Raw genomic sequence first — 20,243 nt, 5'->3', positions numbered from 1 at the left:
AGGACGGCAAAACACCCACATAAGAGGAGGTAAGCTGACTTTCTCCAAAATGTGTAAAACTCATATAGAGATCACTGGCAACACACCCCAAACTGGAAGTGTTGCTCCTCGGCGACAGGCACGCGCTGATTCTCTCTGGCTGCCCAGCCTTTGCACAGTGGCTTCTCCTCCTTGTCACGTTTCTGCCTCTCCTGGCTTGTTTTCCGTTCACTCCGCAGGGCATTTCCCAGGATGAGGCCCCCCAGTTTCCTCATCTCCCTTCTTTTCTCCCAGGGCCTCTGTCCTTTTCTGACTCCCCACAGACCGAGCTGCTGGAAGGCGGGAGCTCTCTTCACCTTGACCGTTGTGCAGTCTCTGAGGCCATCACTAAGTCTGACCCTCAAAAAAACATTTGTTGACAGACTGACGGATTCCTATTGTTGCCCTGGAAAACAAATACCCTGCCCGGTTAAGTCACAGTTTCTTCCTTCTTAGGGCAATGCAGGGCACAACCTCAAGACCAGGAAATCATCTTCCTCATCACATACCAGGGCATTATTCATGCCGTTTACTCACTGCATGGAGTTCCCTTGAAATAAAGCTGACAACTAGTCAGAGATGGACACATTTCCTAGCGTCAATCAACTTTTTAACAAGCCCGCTTGTGGGGGAGGTTGGGAAGGGGGAGAGGGGGGCGGAGAAACCCCACCCTTCTCCCTTCTGTTTCCGAAATACACAAATCGTGATAAAGGCTTCAGCGTTTCTCTGCGGGTGGGTGTCAGGCACTAGGGTTCTTTTTTGCACCAGCTTTTGCAAAGCAGTAATTTTACTTAAAAATAAAGATGTGTGTGTGTAGTGTGTGGCTAGGGGTGGGGGGATCTACGGATATTATTGAGGGGATCTCTAATGCACCCCTTGCTCCTTTTGAACATGGGGGTTTGAGGTCCACCGGCCTAACTGCATCCTACTCCACCGGCAGTTAGGAGAGGGAAGTCGGCGGGTGCAGAGCGCACTTCCCCGGAGGACTTGGGGGTTCGGGAGGGCCGGTTCCCTCTAAGGGGGTTTCAAGGCTGCTCACAGCCAGGACTTGGGAGCCGCACTCGGCTGGCGCCTCGGCGTTTATGGGGCAAAGAGCAGGAAAGCCAGGAGCGCAGTTCCCGCGGGGGGCGGCGGCCGGGCTCGGGGCAGGACGGCGGGGACTGTGCTGACCGGGTGGGGCGGGGCGGGGCCGCGGGGGCGGGGCGAGCGGCCGGGGGCGGGGCCGGGGGCGGGGCCAGGCGCGCGGCGCCCTCGCTCGGCCGCTGGGCTCCGCCTCGCCGGCTACGCAGGCGGCGGGGCTGCGGCACGGGCCGGGCAGCACCATGGCGGCAGCGGCGGCGCCTGATGCTGCGGCGGCGGCTTCCGAGGCGCCGGCGGCGACTGCGACGGCGGAGCCCGAGGCTGGGGACGAGGACAGTCGCGAGGTCCGAGTGCTGCAGAGTCTGCGGGGCAAGATCTGTAAGCGGGGGCCGGGCTGACGGGACCCGCCCAGCGGCGGCCGCGGGGCTGAGGGGGCGGCGGGCGCGCGGAGGTGCTGGCGCCGCGCCGCGCCGGGGTCGCGGGACCGGGAGGGGGCTCGGGCGAGACGCGCGGGGAGGGCGGGCGCGGGCGAGGCTGGAAGGGGGGTGTGTTGGGGGCGGCGGCGCCCGGACGGGGCGGCGTGGACTGGGCTGCCCGGTCCGGAGGGAGTGGAGCCGGGAATTCGTCCGGGAGGGGGTGCCCGGGCAGCGCCCGCGTGAGGGGCTCGGCCTGGGGGCGCGGCCTGGGCGCGGGGACGCCCCAGCTCGGGGCGCGGCCGGGGGCGCGGGCCGGGGGCGTGAGTCGCTTCCGGCCGCCCGGAGACGCAGGCCTGCGGGCGGTGCGGGCGCCGGGAGGGAGCAGCCCGGAGGTGGCAGCCGAGCGGTAATTACCGGGAGGCGCGGCCGGAGGGGGAGGAGGAGGGCGGGGAAGCGGGGCCGGCCCGAGGGGAGGGGGCTGCCCGTTTCCTGGGCTCCCGTAAAGGGCGCCCCGACCTGGAGGAGACGGGCCGCCGCGGGGCTCCGGGGGCCGCCGCCGCCGGGGTCGGGGAGGGGCGCGGCGGACACCTGTGCTCGCCCGGCTCGCGGCGGCGGGACTTGTACCGAGAGACGGCGTGACTGGCGGTGACGGGCAGGATGTAGTGGCTTCCTGTGAGCAGGTCTCAAAACACACTCCTCCAGCCGGCACTTAACCCACTTAATTCATTTCCTTCGCGTGCATGTAATTACTTCTGTGAACGAGCCGTGCGAGCTGACTTCATACACATTTTTTGCTTAGAGGCTCTGAGCACTACCATGGACCGACTGTTTGAGTCCAGTTATTTGGATTTTTTTTTGGAAATAAAACGACCCTTTGGCGTCAGATTGCCCCCCACCCCCACCCAGTATTGAATGCAGAGGAAAAACTTTTATTTTTCTATTTGTAATCTATAGCAATAAAACTTACTTTTGCCTTTGTCAAATGTCACATTTTCTTTATTCCGTATCCTCAGACGCAACGTGCTTCGTGGAAATAACTCTGAGTTTTGAGGCATGCTTGTGACTTTGTATTGAAGGAAATCCAATTACATTCACATGGCAAACAATGCTCTTTCCTACACAGGATGTAAATTTTTCCTCTTTCTGAATGAGTAGTAGTATTGATTGAGCTTGGATTCTCCCACTTTCCTCTTTTCAAGTTGCTCTCCCGTTGAAGTATTTCTGACTTTATTAAACCTCAGAGGCAGATGTGTTAAACTTTTCCACCTTGTTATTCTCAGAAGTAATCCTCAGGGCCTTAAGAGGGTACAGTTTTTAAAACCTGGAAAATGACGCCAGAAAAGTAGATCTTGTCTGTATCTAACTTCTCCAAATTGAAGTTACCTTCTAGGGTATAAACTCTTATAATTTAATATTTGGGGAAAGTATAAGTGGGCCAGAGTTTCCCCCTTGATCTAATTTTCCCAGTTTTTTTTACTCCTTTACATTTTATGTATTTACTTATTTTTATATTTTTATTGATTTCAGAGAGGAAGGAAGAGGGAGAGATAGGTAGAAACATCCATGATGGGACAGAATCATGGTGGATCGGCTGCCTCCTGCAAGTCCCCCACTGGGGATCGAGCCCACAACCCGGGCATGTGCCCTTGACTGGAATTGAACCTGGATCCTTTCAGTTCGCAGGCGGACGCTCTACCCACTGAGCCAAACCGGCTAGGGCACTCCTTTACATTTTAGTGTCACTTGGTGCTAGGTATTCTCCATTGGAGCCTCACTGATTTACATGGCTGCAGGTTCCATGGAATTGTGGGTTGGGCTCTTTGCAGAACTTACCTGCCCTGTACTTTCACCTGCTCCATGGCAAAGATATCACAGTAGGAGATACCACTGTAAGTGTACTTGGGCCAACAAATTAAAAAAACACACAAATTTGTTTCTATGGTTTAGACTCGCAGTGGCTCTCAACCTTCCTAATGCCGCGCGACCCTTTAATACAGTTCCTCATGTTGTGGTGACCCCCAACCATAAAATTATTTTCGTTGCTACTTCATAACTGTAATTTTGCTACTGTTATGAATCGTAATGTAAATATCTGATATGCAGGATGTATTTTCAGGGGTCGCGACCCACAGGTTGAGAACCGCTGGTTTAGAGCAACCCCACTACCCAGATGTGAAGATTGATCATCCAATTGCTAGGAATATTACCGCTTTAACCATAGTCAAAGTATTCTGTTAGCTCAGTCAGTTAGTTTCTTGCTTTTTTAACTGCTCAGTTTATAGCTCAGATCATAGCGTGTCTGCTTCATAGAAAAAAAAAACGTATCAGGACACATACATGAAGTTTCTCCCCACCTCCCTCGCCATTTCTTTGCCCTCCTTTTAGCTGGTGTGATCCAGAGTTGGTCGACCTTCAGAGCACCGTGAGGAGATGCTGTTTTCTGTTTCCCTGAAACTGACATGTGGGTTTTGCATGGTGGGGGGTTGGGGATGGAAGAGTCACTAGCAGGTGCTAAAGTCACAGAAATGGGAAGAGGGTGGTGGCGCTGAAGATATTGAGCAGCTTGGGAATCATGTCAGCTTCCCTTTTCCTCATCCTGGGAGCTTGGAGGAAAGCGATAGTGCCCACTAGCCTGGAGATTGTGGCAGGTTCCAGACTGCTGAGCGAGAGTCTTTGATCTGGAGAATGAGAGGCCCATCAGGCTGAAAGGGGAGTCCTAGAGGAAATGTCCTTTTTCCTCAACTGGGGTAGAACCCTTCAACTCCAAATCATATCAGCAAAAAAGTGAGGATGGGTTGATTTGTGTATATACCAGTATATATTTGAAGTTCTAGAGCTAACAGTCCATAGCCTTTTCTAGGGGTTTCATTCCATATTTATTAGTTTTCCCATATACTTTTCAAGGTGAAATACCCAGTTGACAGAAGGAAAAACCATTTTGTGGTGTCAGTTTCAAATAATCAATCGACATTAGCAAATCCATTGTTGCTGACAATATTTTGATCCCAAATTCCCTGAGGTCCTTTGAGTGCCCTAGAAAACCATGGCCGTTCCAAATGGTCTGCCTGGTTAATTAATATTCAAGAGGCAGGTTTGGTTGCTGGATGTCCTACCGTTGTCATATGAACCCTGGAAGGAAAGGAAGGGTTATTTCAGACTCCATGCTTTGGTCTGAAGTCCTATGCAGTGAGTGGCAGGTATGCTAGTGCAGAGGAAGCAATTTTGCATTGCTCCCCAAAATAACACAAACCCACACATGAGCAAAAGGGAATTGGGGCTTTCTCCTTTATACTGTCAGGCTTCGTGCTGTTATTTTATGTTGTCCTTTTTGTTTGCTGCTTTTTGTTAAGTTTGTTCTTGTCTAATGAAATCGAATTGTAAAACTTTCCTGAAAGAGCCCATGTCACCTCATTCATGGGTTTACCTATTCAGGAGGGACCAGATTTGTAAGGGAGCCAAATTTGAGGATTTGTGTGAACATTGAGACCTGTTGTATGGTATCAAATTTGGGAACATGATGTGTCCCAGAACTTACTTGGTTTCCCTGACATCATCTTTAGAGAAGAATGGCCCAGGCCAGTGGTTCTCAACCTGTAGGTCACGACCCCTTTGGGGGTCGAACGACCCTTTCACAGGGGTCGCCTAAGACCATCGGAATACACCTATATAATTACATATTGTTTTTGTGTTTAATTATGTTCAATTTGTAACAATGAAATTGAGGGTCACCACAACATGAGGAACTGTATTAAAGGGTCGCGGCATTAGGAAGGTTGAGAACCGCTGGCCTAGGCTGTTTGGCCAGGAAGGATCTGTAGGGTATGCTGGAGTATAGACGGATTCTTGGTCAGGTTAGTCACTTAATTTCCAACTTTCGTTAACCTCTGTGTGCCTCTGTATTCTCATGTGTAAAATGGGGATAGTGAAAACATCTCTATCTCACAGGATTGATTTGAGGATTAAATAAATCCTGTCCCCCCAGAATCTGGGATAGACATGAACCATCTCTCAAGAAGGAGTAAAGTAGGAGATAAAAATTAATCTTTATTTGGTGTTCTTTTCCAACATGCACTGGCATTACTGGTGTGCAAAGCTGATTAAAATCAGAAGAGACCTGTATTCTGTTTCTACATTGTTAATTATTATTCATGTGACGACTTTAAGCAGCTCACTTATGTTTGAGCTTATCTTCCTCATCTTTAAAATGGGAATAATGCTTCATCATGTACATGTTGTTCCCTCTGCCTGGGAGTGTCTTTCTCCTTTTTTCCACCCCATATATTTATATCAGAGAACTCCTGCTCATCCTTCAAAAACCTGCTCCATGTCATGTCTCTTCTCTGGGGTACTGTCACACCCCCGTCCCTGGAGAGAAGGTCTTAAGACTGTATTGCAGAGGAATCACAATTCCCTGTCCATTTCCTTATTATTTAGCACATTTCTTTTCTTTTTTTTTTATTATTAGTTAAGGTATTACAAATGTGCACATTTCTTAAAAATTATTTTCTTTGTTAGACTGTGAGCTCTTCCAAGGTAGAATTTATTCTTACTCATTTAAAAAAACAAAACAAAACAAAAACACGATTCCAGTGTCAGCATGGTGCCTACAACAGAAGAGGCCTTTAGAAAATGCCCTGCCTCTCACTATGTTTTCCTGAGGAGGATTTGAAACACAAGATAGGAAAGTGTTTTGTAAATTTTACAACTAAACAAAAAAAGAAGAGATGGCATTATTAAGAGAAAACTGCATGATCTGTGGCAGAAAGTTCATCCCTTTCAAAATCACAGTGCCAGCTGAGCTTAGGTTTGAACTGTTGCCAAAGTTGCCTCATTAGGAAAAGGATTAAATTTTTCTAAATGCTTTGATTGCTCATTATTAGTGGATTTGAATATTGTTACCTGACTGTATTCCATGATTATTGTTACTAATTGGCCCTGAGTCTGGTAAAGAAAAATCTCATACACCTTACCCATTAAATATTTTTATTTGTCATGGCAGGTTTGAGGGTTTTTTGGTAATAAAATATAAATTGAAACATTTTATTGACCATACAATACAATCGAGAGGGAGAGATTAAAAAGAGTTTTATTCATGCTAAGAATTCATTATTATCAGATATTTGAAATGAGATAAGTTATTTAATAAATTAATAGAGGAAAAGATTTTAAAAGGGTTGGCTCATGCTAAGAATTCATTATTGTCAGAAATTTGAAATGAGATGAGTTATTTAGAATGAAGGAAGAATCCATCTTTCAGAGGGATAGAAATGAGAGAAAAGGGTTCTTTGTAAAAGTTCACAGAGCAGTCTGCTAATCATTTGCTCTGAGGAAGACAGGAGGTAAACCTCAATGAGTTCATAGATTTTTCTTTGTGTTTTGTTTTGTTTTTTAACTTAGAACTCTTTGAGTAGACTCTAAGAGACTGTGGAACTAACCTAGCTGAATTAAACTATCGTTTCATCCTTTAATCATAGATGCTAATCTTATTTCCTTGTTAATGTTCTTTATGAAATTATTTGGCAATAATATCAAATTACATGTTTTATGTATTAATGAAGTTTTATGCTCTAAAAGTTTTATTGTATAGCCATTGATTAATGTAATTTAAGAAACTTTTTTATGTATAGTAAGAAATTCCTATCATATATCTTTAATTTTAGATATCAAAAATCTCTAAAGTAATATACCTTATGAGGTTACACCAGTACACATCAGTGAATAATTGACAAATTTTTATTAAGAGCATGTTTCTAAGAATATCATTAATGACAGAATGACTTTGGAAAAATTCTTTAACTTTGCTGAGTCCCTGTTTTCTTGTAAAATGAGAGGTTTGGATATGGTCTTTCAGATCCCTTTTAGCACCTAGTCTTTGATTATTTCTTTTAAACTTGACCTATTTACTTTAAGACAGTGCATCAGATGCTTTTTAATGCTTAAATGTATTTAGTATGCCTTTTTGGCATAAGATACACTATTTAAAAAACATTTATCTAAGATTTATTAGATCAGATTGTTTGAATCCTAAAATATTTTTTTCTGTGAGTGTTAATTACTTTATTCAGCAGTACATAGTACATATCTGAGTTGTAGGGCACTAGCTGATTGGACCGTGAATTGGACCTAGGCTGTGAATGGAATGCAAAAGTTCCTTACTAGTTTTTCCTAAAGTGTAACTAAGCAATCGTTGTTTTTTAGACCCCTGTATTAGAGGATTATAGAAGTTTAGGGCTGGAAGATAGAGAATGTCTCTTGTTTTTTCCCCTCATTTTACAAATAAAGTCGACAGAGAGTTCAGACAGTTAATGACTGGTGGACACTAGTTCACTAGTATTATCAAAGTTCTTTATAAAATGCTACATAGGATGAATTCATTAGTACTAATGTTGCAAATGTACTGCATTTAATATATGAAGATTACACTGCCTATCTAGTGATATATTCAATGGTAATAGATTTTTGTTGTGCTATCAACACACTCTCATCTGTTCCTTTTTAAGAATTTTGTGAAGTGGTTAGGATTACTGATGAGACAGAGTATGATTGTGACTTGAGTGGAGATTGAGCCTGGATGCTTCCCTGTTTGTGTCATGCTCTAACTCAGCTGTTTTTTGTCCTGACTGCCCATCAGCATCACCTGTGAATTTAAATTCTGCTACCCATGCTCTACTCCAGACCTACTCAATCAGAATTTCTGGGGTGGTACCTGGACATCTGTAGGTTTAAAACCTTCCACAGAGGGTGCTAATGGGCAGCTAGGATGGCAACTCTGCTTTTGCCAGTTGAACAGACTCACCACAAATTACCCGAGTGGCAGCAATCTGCTGTGTGCGTGACCATTTAAAGGGGACCAATAGAAAGTTTGGTGTGATCACAAGGAGGTTTTAATTTGTTTATTTTTAAAAAGATTTATTTATTTGATTAGTTAATACAAATACTTGTTATAAGATACAAAAGGGTATACACTGACAAGTACGTTTTCTTATTTCTGTTGTCTCCCTAACCATTCCCTCTTCATAAACAAGCATTACCAGTTTTTTGTGTGATCCTTACAGAGATTATTTAATATTTACACGCATAAATGTATGAGTATCACACCATACAAGTAATAGCAACATATACACATTGTTTGCATCTTGCTTCTTTTCTTTTTCGTTCTTCCTTTGGTTAATCCTCATCTGAGGATATTTTCTCCGTTGCTTTTCAGAGAGTGTGGCATGAGAGAGGCGCATCGACTGGCTGCCTCCCACATGTGCCCCGATGGGGCAGGGAGTGAACTGGCAACCCAGGCATGTGCTCTTGACCAGAAATTGAACCCGTGACCCTTTGGTGTGTGGGCCAATGCTCTAAACACTGAGCATACTGGCAAGGGCTTGCTTTTTTATACTTAACAATAGTAGTTTGATGATTTTTCATCTATCTATCTAGGGAGCTGCCTCATTTTTAATAGCTGCATAATATTCCATCACCTGGATATACCACAGTTGATTTAACCAGTCCCCTATGATGTTCATTTAGGTTGTTTCTATTCTTTGCTATTACAAACATTACTACAATAAATAACCTCATATGTATGTCATTTTTAATATGAGTGTATGTGCCTGTCAGTAGGATAAATTCCTAGATTTTATGAATTCAGTTGATGAATTGAATGGTATGTGCATTTTTATTTGGAAGGACAATGCCAAGCTGCTTTTCTTGGAAACTATAGCAGTTTATGCTCCTACCGGCAATGTATGAATGCCTATTTCTTTACACCCACATAATGTGTATTTTAAAACTTCTTGATCTTTACTAGTCTGTAAGATGAAAAGAAATGTCTAGTTTGTAGTTTATTTTGCACTTCTTCTAAATGAGGTTAAGGATCTATTTTTTTTTTTTTTGGCTTCATATTTTTAAGAACCATTATTCCATTTTTTTGTGTGTGTGTAAACTTGTCTATTTCTTTTGTCCTTTTTTCTACTGGCTTATTATTTTTACTGGTTGTGGGAAAGCTTTATGCAACAAGGAATATATATATATATATATATAGTTTTTTTTTTAAAGGAAAGCTCTGACTGATGCTTGCATTTATTCTTGAGAACTTGATTGTGAGACCAAGTGAGGGCAATCAGTTGTTGATTTCATCTTTTTATGTAATTTCTGATATTAGAATAGAGATGGAGAAAGAACTGTTTAAGGAAAGGTAAGTGAAGACTTATAAACTGGAGTTAAAAGATAAACAATAGCTTGGGAGAAAATACTTGCAGCAAATCCTACAGACAAAAAGAAAACATATAGCACTTATTCTGTGCCAACCACTTTTAAAACACTTTAAGCATATTAACGTATTTAATCCTCACAGTAATTTTAAGTACAGTCATTGTCCACATTTTGCAGATGAAGAAACTGAGGCTCAGAGTAGCTAAACTAAGTAACTTGACCAAGATCAGACAGTTAGTGAGTGTTGGAACTGTTATTCAAACTGGGCAGGCTGGCTCTCTAGTCCATCCTGTTACTCTGAACATACTATGCTATACTACATCTGTCTTTATTAGTGTCTATGATATATAAAAAGTTCTTGCAAACTTTAAAGAGGAAAAGGCCATTAGAAAAAACAAAGGATCTGACTAGGCATTTCACAGAAAAGGAGATACAAAGGGTTAGGAAACAAAGGAAAATACTGGTAAGATTTAACAGAATTTAATCAGGGAAATACAAATTTTAAAAAGTCACTAGTTTGTGAAAACAGAAAACTTCGTTAATTTTTGGTGAGGATTTATGGGCAAGGTACTTTCCTCACTGTTGCTGTAAATTTAAATGGTAAAGCAGTGTTGGAGAACATTTTGACAGTATCTGTTAAAAATTTAAATGTATATACCCTATGCATTTTTATGTCTACATATCTACCTTACAGAAACACTTGTACATTTGCAGAAAAGACATATACAAAGATGTTTAATGTTGCCTTGTTGGTAAAACAAAGCAATTAGAGACAACTTAAGTGTCCATCAGTAGAAAATAGCTAAATAATCTATATAATAAAAGTCTAAGCGACCGTTATGGCGGAACGACCAGACCGACTAGTCGCTATGATGAGCACTGACCACCAGGGGGCAGATGCTCAACGCAGGAGCTGCCCCCTTGTCAGTATGCTCCCACGGGGAGCGCTGCTCAGCCAGAAGCTGGGTTTATGGCTGGCGAGCACAGCAGCAGTGGCGGGAGCCTCTCCCGCCTCCTTGGCAGTGCTAAGGAGCAGCGAGTCAAGCTGTACAGAGCAGGGAGCAGGCGGGCAGTAAGGAGCAAGGGATCCTGGATTGCGAGGGAGGACATCCCCCAAGGAGCCCTGGACTGCAAGAGTGTGCACCCCCCCAAAGGGGTCCCCCCCCCCACACACACACAGTGCACAAATTTTGTGCACCGGGCCTCTAGTATATTCATAAGTATCTTTTATAGTAGCTAAAAAAAAAAAAAAAAGAGGTGTATCTATAGTATGCAAGGAAACAACTTTGACATATTGTTGAGTTAAAAAAAGCAGTTTGTCAGAGTCATGTGTATAGTATCATGTGTTTTGTTTTTTCTATATATATATGAGAAATGACCAGAAAGAGGTTTTAAAAGATGTACGACATTGGTTACCTCAGGGGTGGACAAAGGGAAATTAGCCTTACTTACATGGTTTAATTTTCTATAGTGTATATTTGTGTATTAGCTGTGTTATAAAAAATGACCATTTGTATAAATGAATTTGATACAATATTAAGCTGTGAGAGCCTCTCTTGCTCTAATGTTGAAGAATATCCTATCTGCAAAAATAAGGGTAACCAAGTGTTAAGCTTCCTAACATTTTAAGTGCACATAGAAATAAAGTCAACTTCTCTGTCAAGATTTGGGGTAACTTTATTTCCTATATTTTGCCTATTTTCACCATTTGTGTTCAAAAAGTTGACTAAAAAGCCAATGTTTTGTTTCAGAGAAATGAAGTAAAAAGAATAATCTTGATCCTTTAAAATATTAAAACATTTGTGTGAATGTTTTGAATTTGGACAATCTTATTTTAGATAACATTTTCTTAGGATGAGGAAATGAACTAACACTTATTGGGTATTTACTCTTTTCTAGGTACTTTGTTAGGCTACTTTTGCTAATTGTTTCTTTAATCCAACTTTGTGAAGAAGAGTGTTATTTTCCTCTTTTAGTGAAGAAGAAGCAGACAGAAAGGTTGTTTGTTCAGGATGCACAGCTGCAGAGCCAGGTTTTCAGGTCTTTAAGTTATCAAAAGTCCCTATTCTTTTCTCTACAAAGTTGCCTATCAGAAGGTATATTGGAAAGAACTGATGAGTACATTTCTCTTGTCAAGAAGTTGACAATTATCCCTAAATTGGTTATGATCTAATGTAATGGATAGTCAATAAAATTAGAATGTTGGAATGCTATAACTTTAGTCCTGTTTTGGGGATTGACATGCACACAAAAATGTTACTCTTCTTTCTGCCTATTTTCATGTGGGTTTGTCTTGCTAGAACACATATACACACAGAGACACACATTCACCTATATACCTTTTTTATATCTAGGTACCACTTTTTTTTTTTGAAAAGCAGTAGGTCATAATGAGTCCCCATTTGGCTCCCTGGATGCTGTTACCAGGAATAGTGGCCATATTCCATATATGGCCTGTCCATGGAGCCCTTAGTTCTGGCTTTTGTTTGCTTGCCCTATGAGGCCCTCTTGGTCAGCTTGGGAGCCTTGTTAAACTTCATGTAGCTGCAGGAACCTTTGGCCTATCTTAGGAGAGAGTCTTACCATTTGTGCTTCAGAGTTTGATTTGCTATTTGAGAAGGGGGCTGTAGGAAGCTTAGGGTTCAACACACGTTCAAAACCGAAACAGGAAGTGGGCAAGGCAAACCACAGGAAGATCCTGCCTGCATCTTGGTGACGTATCTGTATAACCCATGGACGCTTCCTGGCAGTACCTTGTGAAACTTGCCTTTTTATGTACAGTGGTTTCCTAACTTCTTGTTCTGCACTAAGCTTCAGTCAAAGGTGATTAATACAATAGTAATAGAGATAACTGTGTGATTATTGTGCACATGACATGTACTAAAGAACTGGCCCCTAACGATGCTCTGTAGACTTTCCCACTGAGGAGTTGCATCTTACCTAGTAGGACATTTTTAAAGAGTTGCTGTAACTTACGCTCTAACTTTGACTTCATGTATTGTCAAGAATTGTACTTATTGTTCAGGTTTTATAGCTATAAAACAGTTCTTTGTTTGCTGAGTTTAGGCCAACCACCTACATTATGCTGGATTCCTAGAGTCCTTTGCCCACTCAGGTGCTTGCTCTGTGGTGTTACTTTGATTTTAGGCACCTTGATGATTGCATGGCACCTATTTCCATGATGGAATAGGGATTGTTATGATTTTGTAAGGGGTGCTTATCTGCAGTTTCTACTCAGAACCATGTTGCCAGGTCTTTGATTATTAAAGAGAAACCAGAAATAATGTATATATATTATTAACTCTCCCAATTTCTAGATGTTGGCTGCATTTTCTTTTTTTTTTAATACTAAGCAGGCCAAGCAAATCTCTGGCTACCTAACCCCCAATTTGTGTCCTCTAAAATAGTTCAAATCCCTCATTTTAGAGATGTGGAGCCTGAGTTATAAGAAAGGCCAGGTGTTTTTCCACATATTTCTTAAAATAGAAATGTATTACTTCTGAAATAATCTAATTTTTTAAAAATAAATGAGCTCCTCTGGTGTATCCAGTTGTTAAATAACGGATTATCTTTGGTTAGGACTAAATGGCTTGGGTAAAGGGAATTGTGTGCAGATGCTAACTTTTAGGAATCTCTAACCAAGGAAGGGTACTACTACTATTCACTGAGTGCTCACTCTGTTCCAGGCATTGTGGTAAGTGCTTTACCTCAGTTAATGCTCACAGCAACCCTGTAACATAGTTACCCCCCCCCCTTTTTTTTTAAATATATTTTATTGATTTTTTTACAGAGAGGAAGGGAGAGAGATAGAGAGTTAGAAACATCGATGAGAGAGAAACATCGATCAGCTGCCTCCTGCACATCTCCCACTGGGGATGTGCCCGCAACCCAGGTACATGCCCTTGACCGGAATCGAACCTGGGACCCCTCAGTCCGCAGGCTGACGCTCTATCCACTGAGCCAAACCGGTTTCGGCAGTTACCCCTTTTTATAGAGGAGTTTGAGATTAAAGACATAAAATGAAGTACAAAGATTATATTGAAACTCAAATCTCTGTCTCCAAAATGAATTCATGTAACTTGCTATACTTTACTAATACTGAATATGTTTTCAGAATCATGTGCCCCTTTTATTGCAAACATTTCAATTAAACTTTATAAGAAAATTTGAAAGACCTTATGATGTGTTAACGTTACATAGGATTGTCTTGTTTATGTATAATAAGAGAGCATAACAGCTATTAATTTAATTTAGAATTAAATTTTAATTTTACTCTAAACTTGTCAACACCAAGACTATTATATTTTAAGTGTACATTTACTTCATATTTCACTTCTTTTGTGTGTGTGTGAATTTAAATAATAAAGTTTGCATGTTTTTGTATCTTTTCCCCATCTAAAGTTCCATTCCTCCATTTAAGTTTATATTCCTGTTATTAGAACATCACCTCCTGAGTCACTTAAGCCAAGTTATTCTATCTCTGTAGTATCTCTTCCATTTTTCTTTTCCTCCCATTGCCTGTTCATTACTTTAGTTTAGGCCATTTGACTGTCAGAGTGATTTCTCTGAAGCATAGTCTTAACCACACAAACTTTCAGTGTGACCTTTCTTGCTTACTGAATACTGTTAAAACTCTTTAAATTAGCATTTCAGGACCTGTTTGATTCCACCCTTCCTTTACAATCTTATTCCTTCTGAGTCCCCTTTCAGCTCCCTTTATGCTTTAACCCAGTGGTCGGCAAACTGCGGCTCGCGAGCCACATGCGGCTCTTTGGCCCCTTGAGTGTGGCTCTTCCTAAGCCTTAGGAGTACCCTAATTAAGTTAATAACAATGTACCTACCTATATAGTTTAAGTTTAAAAAATTTGGCTCTCAAAAGAAATTTCAATCGTTGTACTGTTGATATTTGTTTCTGTTGACTAATGAGTTTGCCGACCACTGCTTTAACCAATTTGTACTATTCACTGCCTCTTTGAAGGTGCTCCTGCTGTTTCCAACTCCAGACTGTGTCCTCCTACTTCTGGAATATTATCCCTCCATTCTCAGTTTCTATACTTTGGGGGGGGGCGGGGTGGGGAACCAGTTGGAAGAAGTTATTGTGAAGATTAAGTGAAGTAACATATATGAAGTCCCTAAAAAAAAAAATCTATGTGTAGTATATGTATTAACTTATTCAGTAAAGGGTAGCTATTTTTTACGATTTAGCTTTCCTCCCACGTAAGTCTTTGTGTTTACGGTTATCTTGTCCAGGATCCTGGCCTTTTGCAATTTCTCTTGGGGTTTAATCTAATCGTACTGAGATCTGTCTTGGCTCTTATCCCTGTTCTTAAGTTATCCTTTGAATAGACTTGGGCCTACAGGATCTCTTAGGATAATTTCAGAAAGGAATAGCTGTCTGTGCCTCTCAGCACTTCTCTATTCAGAAAGACTAAGCTTTGATTTTTGTCAAATCACCTTATCAGATATGTAAATGAATTTTTAAAATTTTATAAAAAGAAACGGTAATACCTCACAAGGTTGTTGTATAGATCTAATGAGATATTTGAGAAAATGTTTAACATTAATCTTGGAGTATCCAGCTACTGGATAAATATTTATCTTCCTTTCTTACTTATCCCAGTAGTGTCTTTCTCTAGGACACACAGAAACATACATACGAACCTACAGATATCAATGCATGCGTATATTTCCCCCCAAACATACACAGAAGCACATATGTGCATACTAGCACACATGTCCAGAAGCATATATGCCAGATCTGTACCCAGTAGCCTGACACTTGAAATTCTAGTTCTAGGTAAAATTTATATGTATTTACTATCTGGCAACCTTTACATACTAGTAGAATCATTGATCTTGTACACAAAAAGTTGGCCATTTTTCCGTTTTGTTCATCTGTTACCAGTTTTGATTCCCAGTGGTGTTTATCTTCTTAGTTTAAATTGTTTACTTTTTGACAATGACCAAAACCTACTATTTTCTAGAAAATATGTACTTGTCTCCCCTCTTTCTTCAGGTATTTATGCAGAAGTTTCCTTTTCAATGGAGTCTTCCTTGGTTCCCCTTCCTCTGCCTTTCATGTGGTGTCCATTCCTGCTTAACCCTTAGTAGTAACATACCATTCTTATTTATTTATCTTATTTGTTGCCTGTCCACTTATGTTAGCTCAATAAAGATACAATTTTGTCTTTTTTTCTCACTGTTGTATCTCTAGCATATTAATAGACCTAACTCAGTAAGTATTTGGATGTGTGGATTTCTGGATTTGCTTGTTTGTTTTCAATATAATAACTCTGTGTTAACATTATAAAGATTACTATAGTTAGTGCTTTAGGTAACTGTATACAGGAAACATTTTTTTTAACCTTTGGAGCAGTGACATAGATCAACTTACATCAACTGGAAAAAAGAAGCTTATATGCAATTTTGTAATTTGTGATATGATAGTAGAACTCTTTTTTTGCCCATGTTAAAGTTCTAAACACATACTCTTATACTTATTCAGTAGATATCTCAATATCTGTTATTAGCTAAGCATGGTTCTAAGAATTGATCCTTTCCCTTAAGAAGTTTATTATTTAGTGAAGAGACACATAGCAGTTCCTTCTCATCTCTACTAACTCAAAATGATGGAAACCTCTGAGAGGCTCCATCTTCAAATCTTTTTACTTTTCTATCCATATTTGCTCTCCTTGTGATCTTGTATAGTCTTATGGTTTTACAAATATTATGTACTTCCTGATGATTTTCAAATTTTATCTCCATCCAGGACTTCTTTGCCCAATTTTTAATTGCTTGATTTGAGAGAGAGAGCGAGCAGATTGGGGTTGAGGGGGAGAGAAAGAGAGAACGAGAAACATTGATTTGTTGTTCCACTTATATATTCATTGGTTGATTTTTGGATGTGACCACAACCTTGGCACATAGGGATAATGCTCCAACCAACTTTGCCCTCTTGAGATCTGCACTTGGATAGCTAATAGACATCTCAGATTTAATGTGCAAACTCTTTATAAAAATTTTTTTTTATTGATTTCAGAGAGGGTGAGGAAGAGAGAGACATAGAGACATCAATGATGAGAGAGAATCATTGATTGGCTGACTCCTGCATGCCCTGTAATGGGAATCGAGCCTACCACCCAGGCATGTGCCCTGACCTGGACTTCCTGGTTCATAGGTCGATGCTCAACCACTGAGCTACACCAGCCGGCCCCAGTACAAACTCTTGGTCCCTCTCCTCCATCAGGAGGCTCCTCCCTCTGGAAATGGCATCTCTGTTCATCCAGCTGCTCAGGCTGAAACTCTGGGAAGTCATCCTTGACCCCTCTTTCTCTCACACCTACATCCAAAATAACAAAAATCCTGTTGGCTCTATCTTCAATATGTATACTCAGTTGACCACCTCTCTCCATGTCAGGACTGCCTTCCACCCCAGCTTATCTCTAATCATGATTATTACAATAACCTATCTAGTCTTCTGCCTCCACCTTTCCCTTCTGCAATGAGTCTTCTAAAACAAAAGTTAGCCCTAGCCGGTTTGGCTCAGTGGATAGAGCGTTGGCCTGTGGACTGAAGGGTCCCGGGTTCGATTCCGGTCAAGGGCATGTACCTTAGTTTCGGGCACATCTCCAGTGGGAGGTATGAAGGAGGCAGCTGATCGATGTTTCTCTCTCATCAATGTTTCTATCTCTCTATCCCTCTCCCTAAAAAATCAATAAAATATATTAAAAAGAAAACAACAAAAACAAAAGTTAAATGGTGCCATTCTTCTGTTCAAAATCTTTCAATAGCTTTCCATCTCACTCAAAGGCTTTCTATTGGCCTATAAGACCTATTTAACTTACTTCTTTCCCCACCCCTACCTCATCTCTTACATTTTCCTCCCTCTCTCCACTTGGCTTATTGTTTTAGTCATACTGGCTATTTCTTCAGTGTGCCAAATTATCCTGTCTCAGAGCCTTTACATATTTTATTCTTTTTGTCTGTTCATCCCTTTCCTCAGATATCCACATGGCTCAGTCCTTCATTAACTTCCTTCAGGTATATGCTCAAATGCCTTAATAGAAAGGCCTTCCCCGATTCCCTGTATAAAATAACAGTGCTCTCCTCCCATTCTCTACCCTCTGGGCCTGGCACTCTCTAACCCTCTTACCCTACTTTATTTCTTCCATGGCAATAAATATTATTTATTTACTTGTTTAAGAGTCTATGATGTTTGTTTCCCCTGCCTAGATTATACAGCAGTTCTGTGTGGGCAGAGATCTATTTTTATTCATTGTTATATGCCCAGCATTTAGAAAAGTTCCTGGCATGTTGTAGGCACTTAATAAATATTTGCTGAATGAAATATAACAAGTGCAATACAATATGATTATTATAGTAGAAGTACATATGAGGAAATAACGAAAGAGTGACATGACTACCTAGGGATTGAGGGAAGACTTTATGAGGATGCCCTTAAACATCTTTTTTTGGGGGGAAGCAGGTAACAGCATTCCATGCAGTGAAAATAACATTGCAGATGTACGGAGGCATGGGAGAATATAGTTGAGTACTGCTAGAGCATAACCTGTGGAGGTAAAGATTAAGTAAGGAGAGGCCAAATGTGTAGTAGATGGTGTCAGATTATGAAGGGTTCTTATGCCAGACTAAGGAATTTTAGATTTCATTCTGCAAAGTGGGTAGTGTGGCACCATTAACGATTTTTGAGCAAGGGGTGATATATATGTTTACATATTAAAATGGTAACTGGCAACAGTTCGACAGATGGGGAGCTAAGCTAAACAGGGCATTTTATTTAAGCTATATATGATGTTGCAAGCTATGTGTGGTGCAGAGAAACAATTACTATCACATGAGTAGGCAAGAGGCTGTTTCATTTTATGGTTGGACAAAAACCACTGATGTGTAGTGTGAAGGTGTTCTTGGTATACTTGCAGTACATCTATGAGGGAGAAGAAATGCCCTGTGGAGATTAGTTTGCTCATCTCTCAAAATCCATGCTTTTGGAAATTTTTTAAAAATTTAGTTAACAATTATAGAAGTCATAATGTAGACTAGAAAAGATCTTAAGGAGTACCATTTATGAATTCAACAAGAAAGGATGTTGTTACACAATAGAAGGTATTGAGCTTGAAAGCCAGCTTCCTTTCTTCATAGAGGAACAGTTGTTTTGTCAATAATATACCTCCTGATCTTGATTCACTGTTGAAGGAAATAGTGACATTTGAAAATATAATCAGGACTATACTATTTGGTGTAGGGCCAATGCATCTGCTTTTGTAGACAAATATCTTCCTTTGCATATTGCAGTACTCTGGCATGTGCAGAATTTTTTAAATGAGGGATAAGCTAAAAACATTTCTTTCATTCAAATGCAAGTAAAAACCACTTCCATTATTTCATTTGTCTTGCTTAAGTGTCCTATCTCAGCCATATATTGAATGTCTGGAATACTTTAATCTTATTACTTTAAAACATGATGTGTATAAATTTAAGGATAAGATAGAGGTACTCAGGCCAGATAGCTCATTTGGTCTGATATGCCAAGGTTGTGGGTTCGATCTCCAATCAGGGCACATACAGAAATAAACTAATGAATGCATAAATAAGTGGAACAATAAATCTATATCTCTCTATCCTTTCCTCTTTCTCTCTCTAAAATCAATCAATAAAAACTTTTATGTTAGAAAATAATATTGTTTTAAAAGATGGAGTTACCAAAATGGTGCATATGGTTTGAATGTTGAAAAGTTGATACTCCCAGATTCATGGAAACATGACACTGTATTATTGAGCCTATTTTAAAAACCACATCCAAATGCTGCAGTAGAAAATGAAGAAATGTTTGTCAGAGACAGATACAACAGTACAGAGAATTAAGATCCATCTGTCTCCGTTTCCCAGGTTGAAGCATTTACCATTGGATCATGCTGTGCTATTCAACTCACTATCTACTGCAGCCGTGGCCCGTTTGAAATGAATAAAACTAAAAAAAAAAAAAAAAAAAAAAAAAAAAAAAAAAAAAAGACCGTACCCTTTTATGTAATGATGTTTACTTTGAATTTATATTAGTCACACAAACACTCCATCCATGCTTTTGTTCCGGCCCTCCGGTCCAGTTTAAGAACCCATTGTGGCCCTCGAGTCAAAAAGTTTGCCCACCCCTGAATTCTACTGGAACAATAAAAGTCGTTTTTAGTGAGATATTGCTCTGTCATTTCTGAGTCCAAGTTTGATCCAGATAGCCACATCTAGCTGAAAGATTTCCCAAACTCTGATGACTAGTAATGTAGGATGAAATTTTCTAATTTGTTTAGAAATAAAGGGCAAGAAAAGAAACTAGTCTAGGATTAAGTTTATAGAATCAGCTCTAGCTAGTTTAAGCAGAAAGAGATTTAGTAAAATATTTTAAGTGGCTTATAGAATTGTTGGAAAGACTGCGGAAACGGATTCGATGTTGAATTTTCAGCAATGACATTCAGAAGTCACAATGCAACTGGACCACCAACAGAGTTACTATCTCTT

At 40.7% G+C, this 20,243-nt stretch overlaps 1 protein-coding gene across 4 annotated transcripts in view; it reads left to right on the top strand.

The window, feature by feature from the left end:
- Positions 1-1,282: 1,282 nt before the first annotated feature.
- RASA2 (RAS p21 protein activator 2) overlaps positions 1,283-20,243 on the top strand; it is a 126,391-nt gene continuing 107,430 nt past the window's right edge. For 3 of the 4 annotated variants that reach the window (XM_059663752.1, XM_059663754.1, XM_059663751.1), the window contains exon 1: positions 1,283-1,476. In XM_059663752.1, coding sequence (XP_059519735.1) covers positions 1,341-1,476 — 136 coding nt within the window. In that variant the 5' untranslated portion in view covers positions 1,283-1,340. Of the gene's footprint in view, positions 1,477-1,712; positions 1,921-20,243 lie in introns of those variants that run through there. The other variant, XM_059663753.1, reaches the window with a different exon arrangement.

The sequence above is a fragment of the Myotis daubentonii genome, chromosome 14 (assembly GCF_963259705.1).
Source record: "Myotis daubentonii chromosome 14, mMyoDau2.1, whole genome shotgun sequence".
In the NCBI taxonomy this organism is placed as follows: Eukaryota; Metazoa; Chordata; class Mammalia; order Chiroptera; family Vespertilionidae; genus Myotis; species Myotis daubentonii.
The sequence above is the reverse complement of the archived record's forward strand: the minus strand, read 5'-3'. Positions and strand labels throughout refer to the sequence as shown.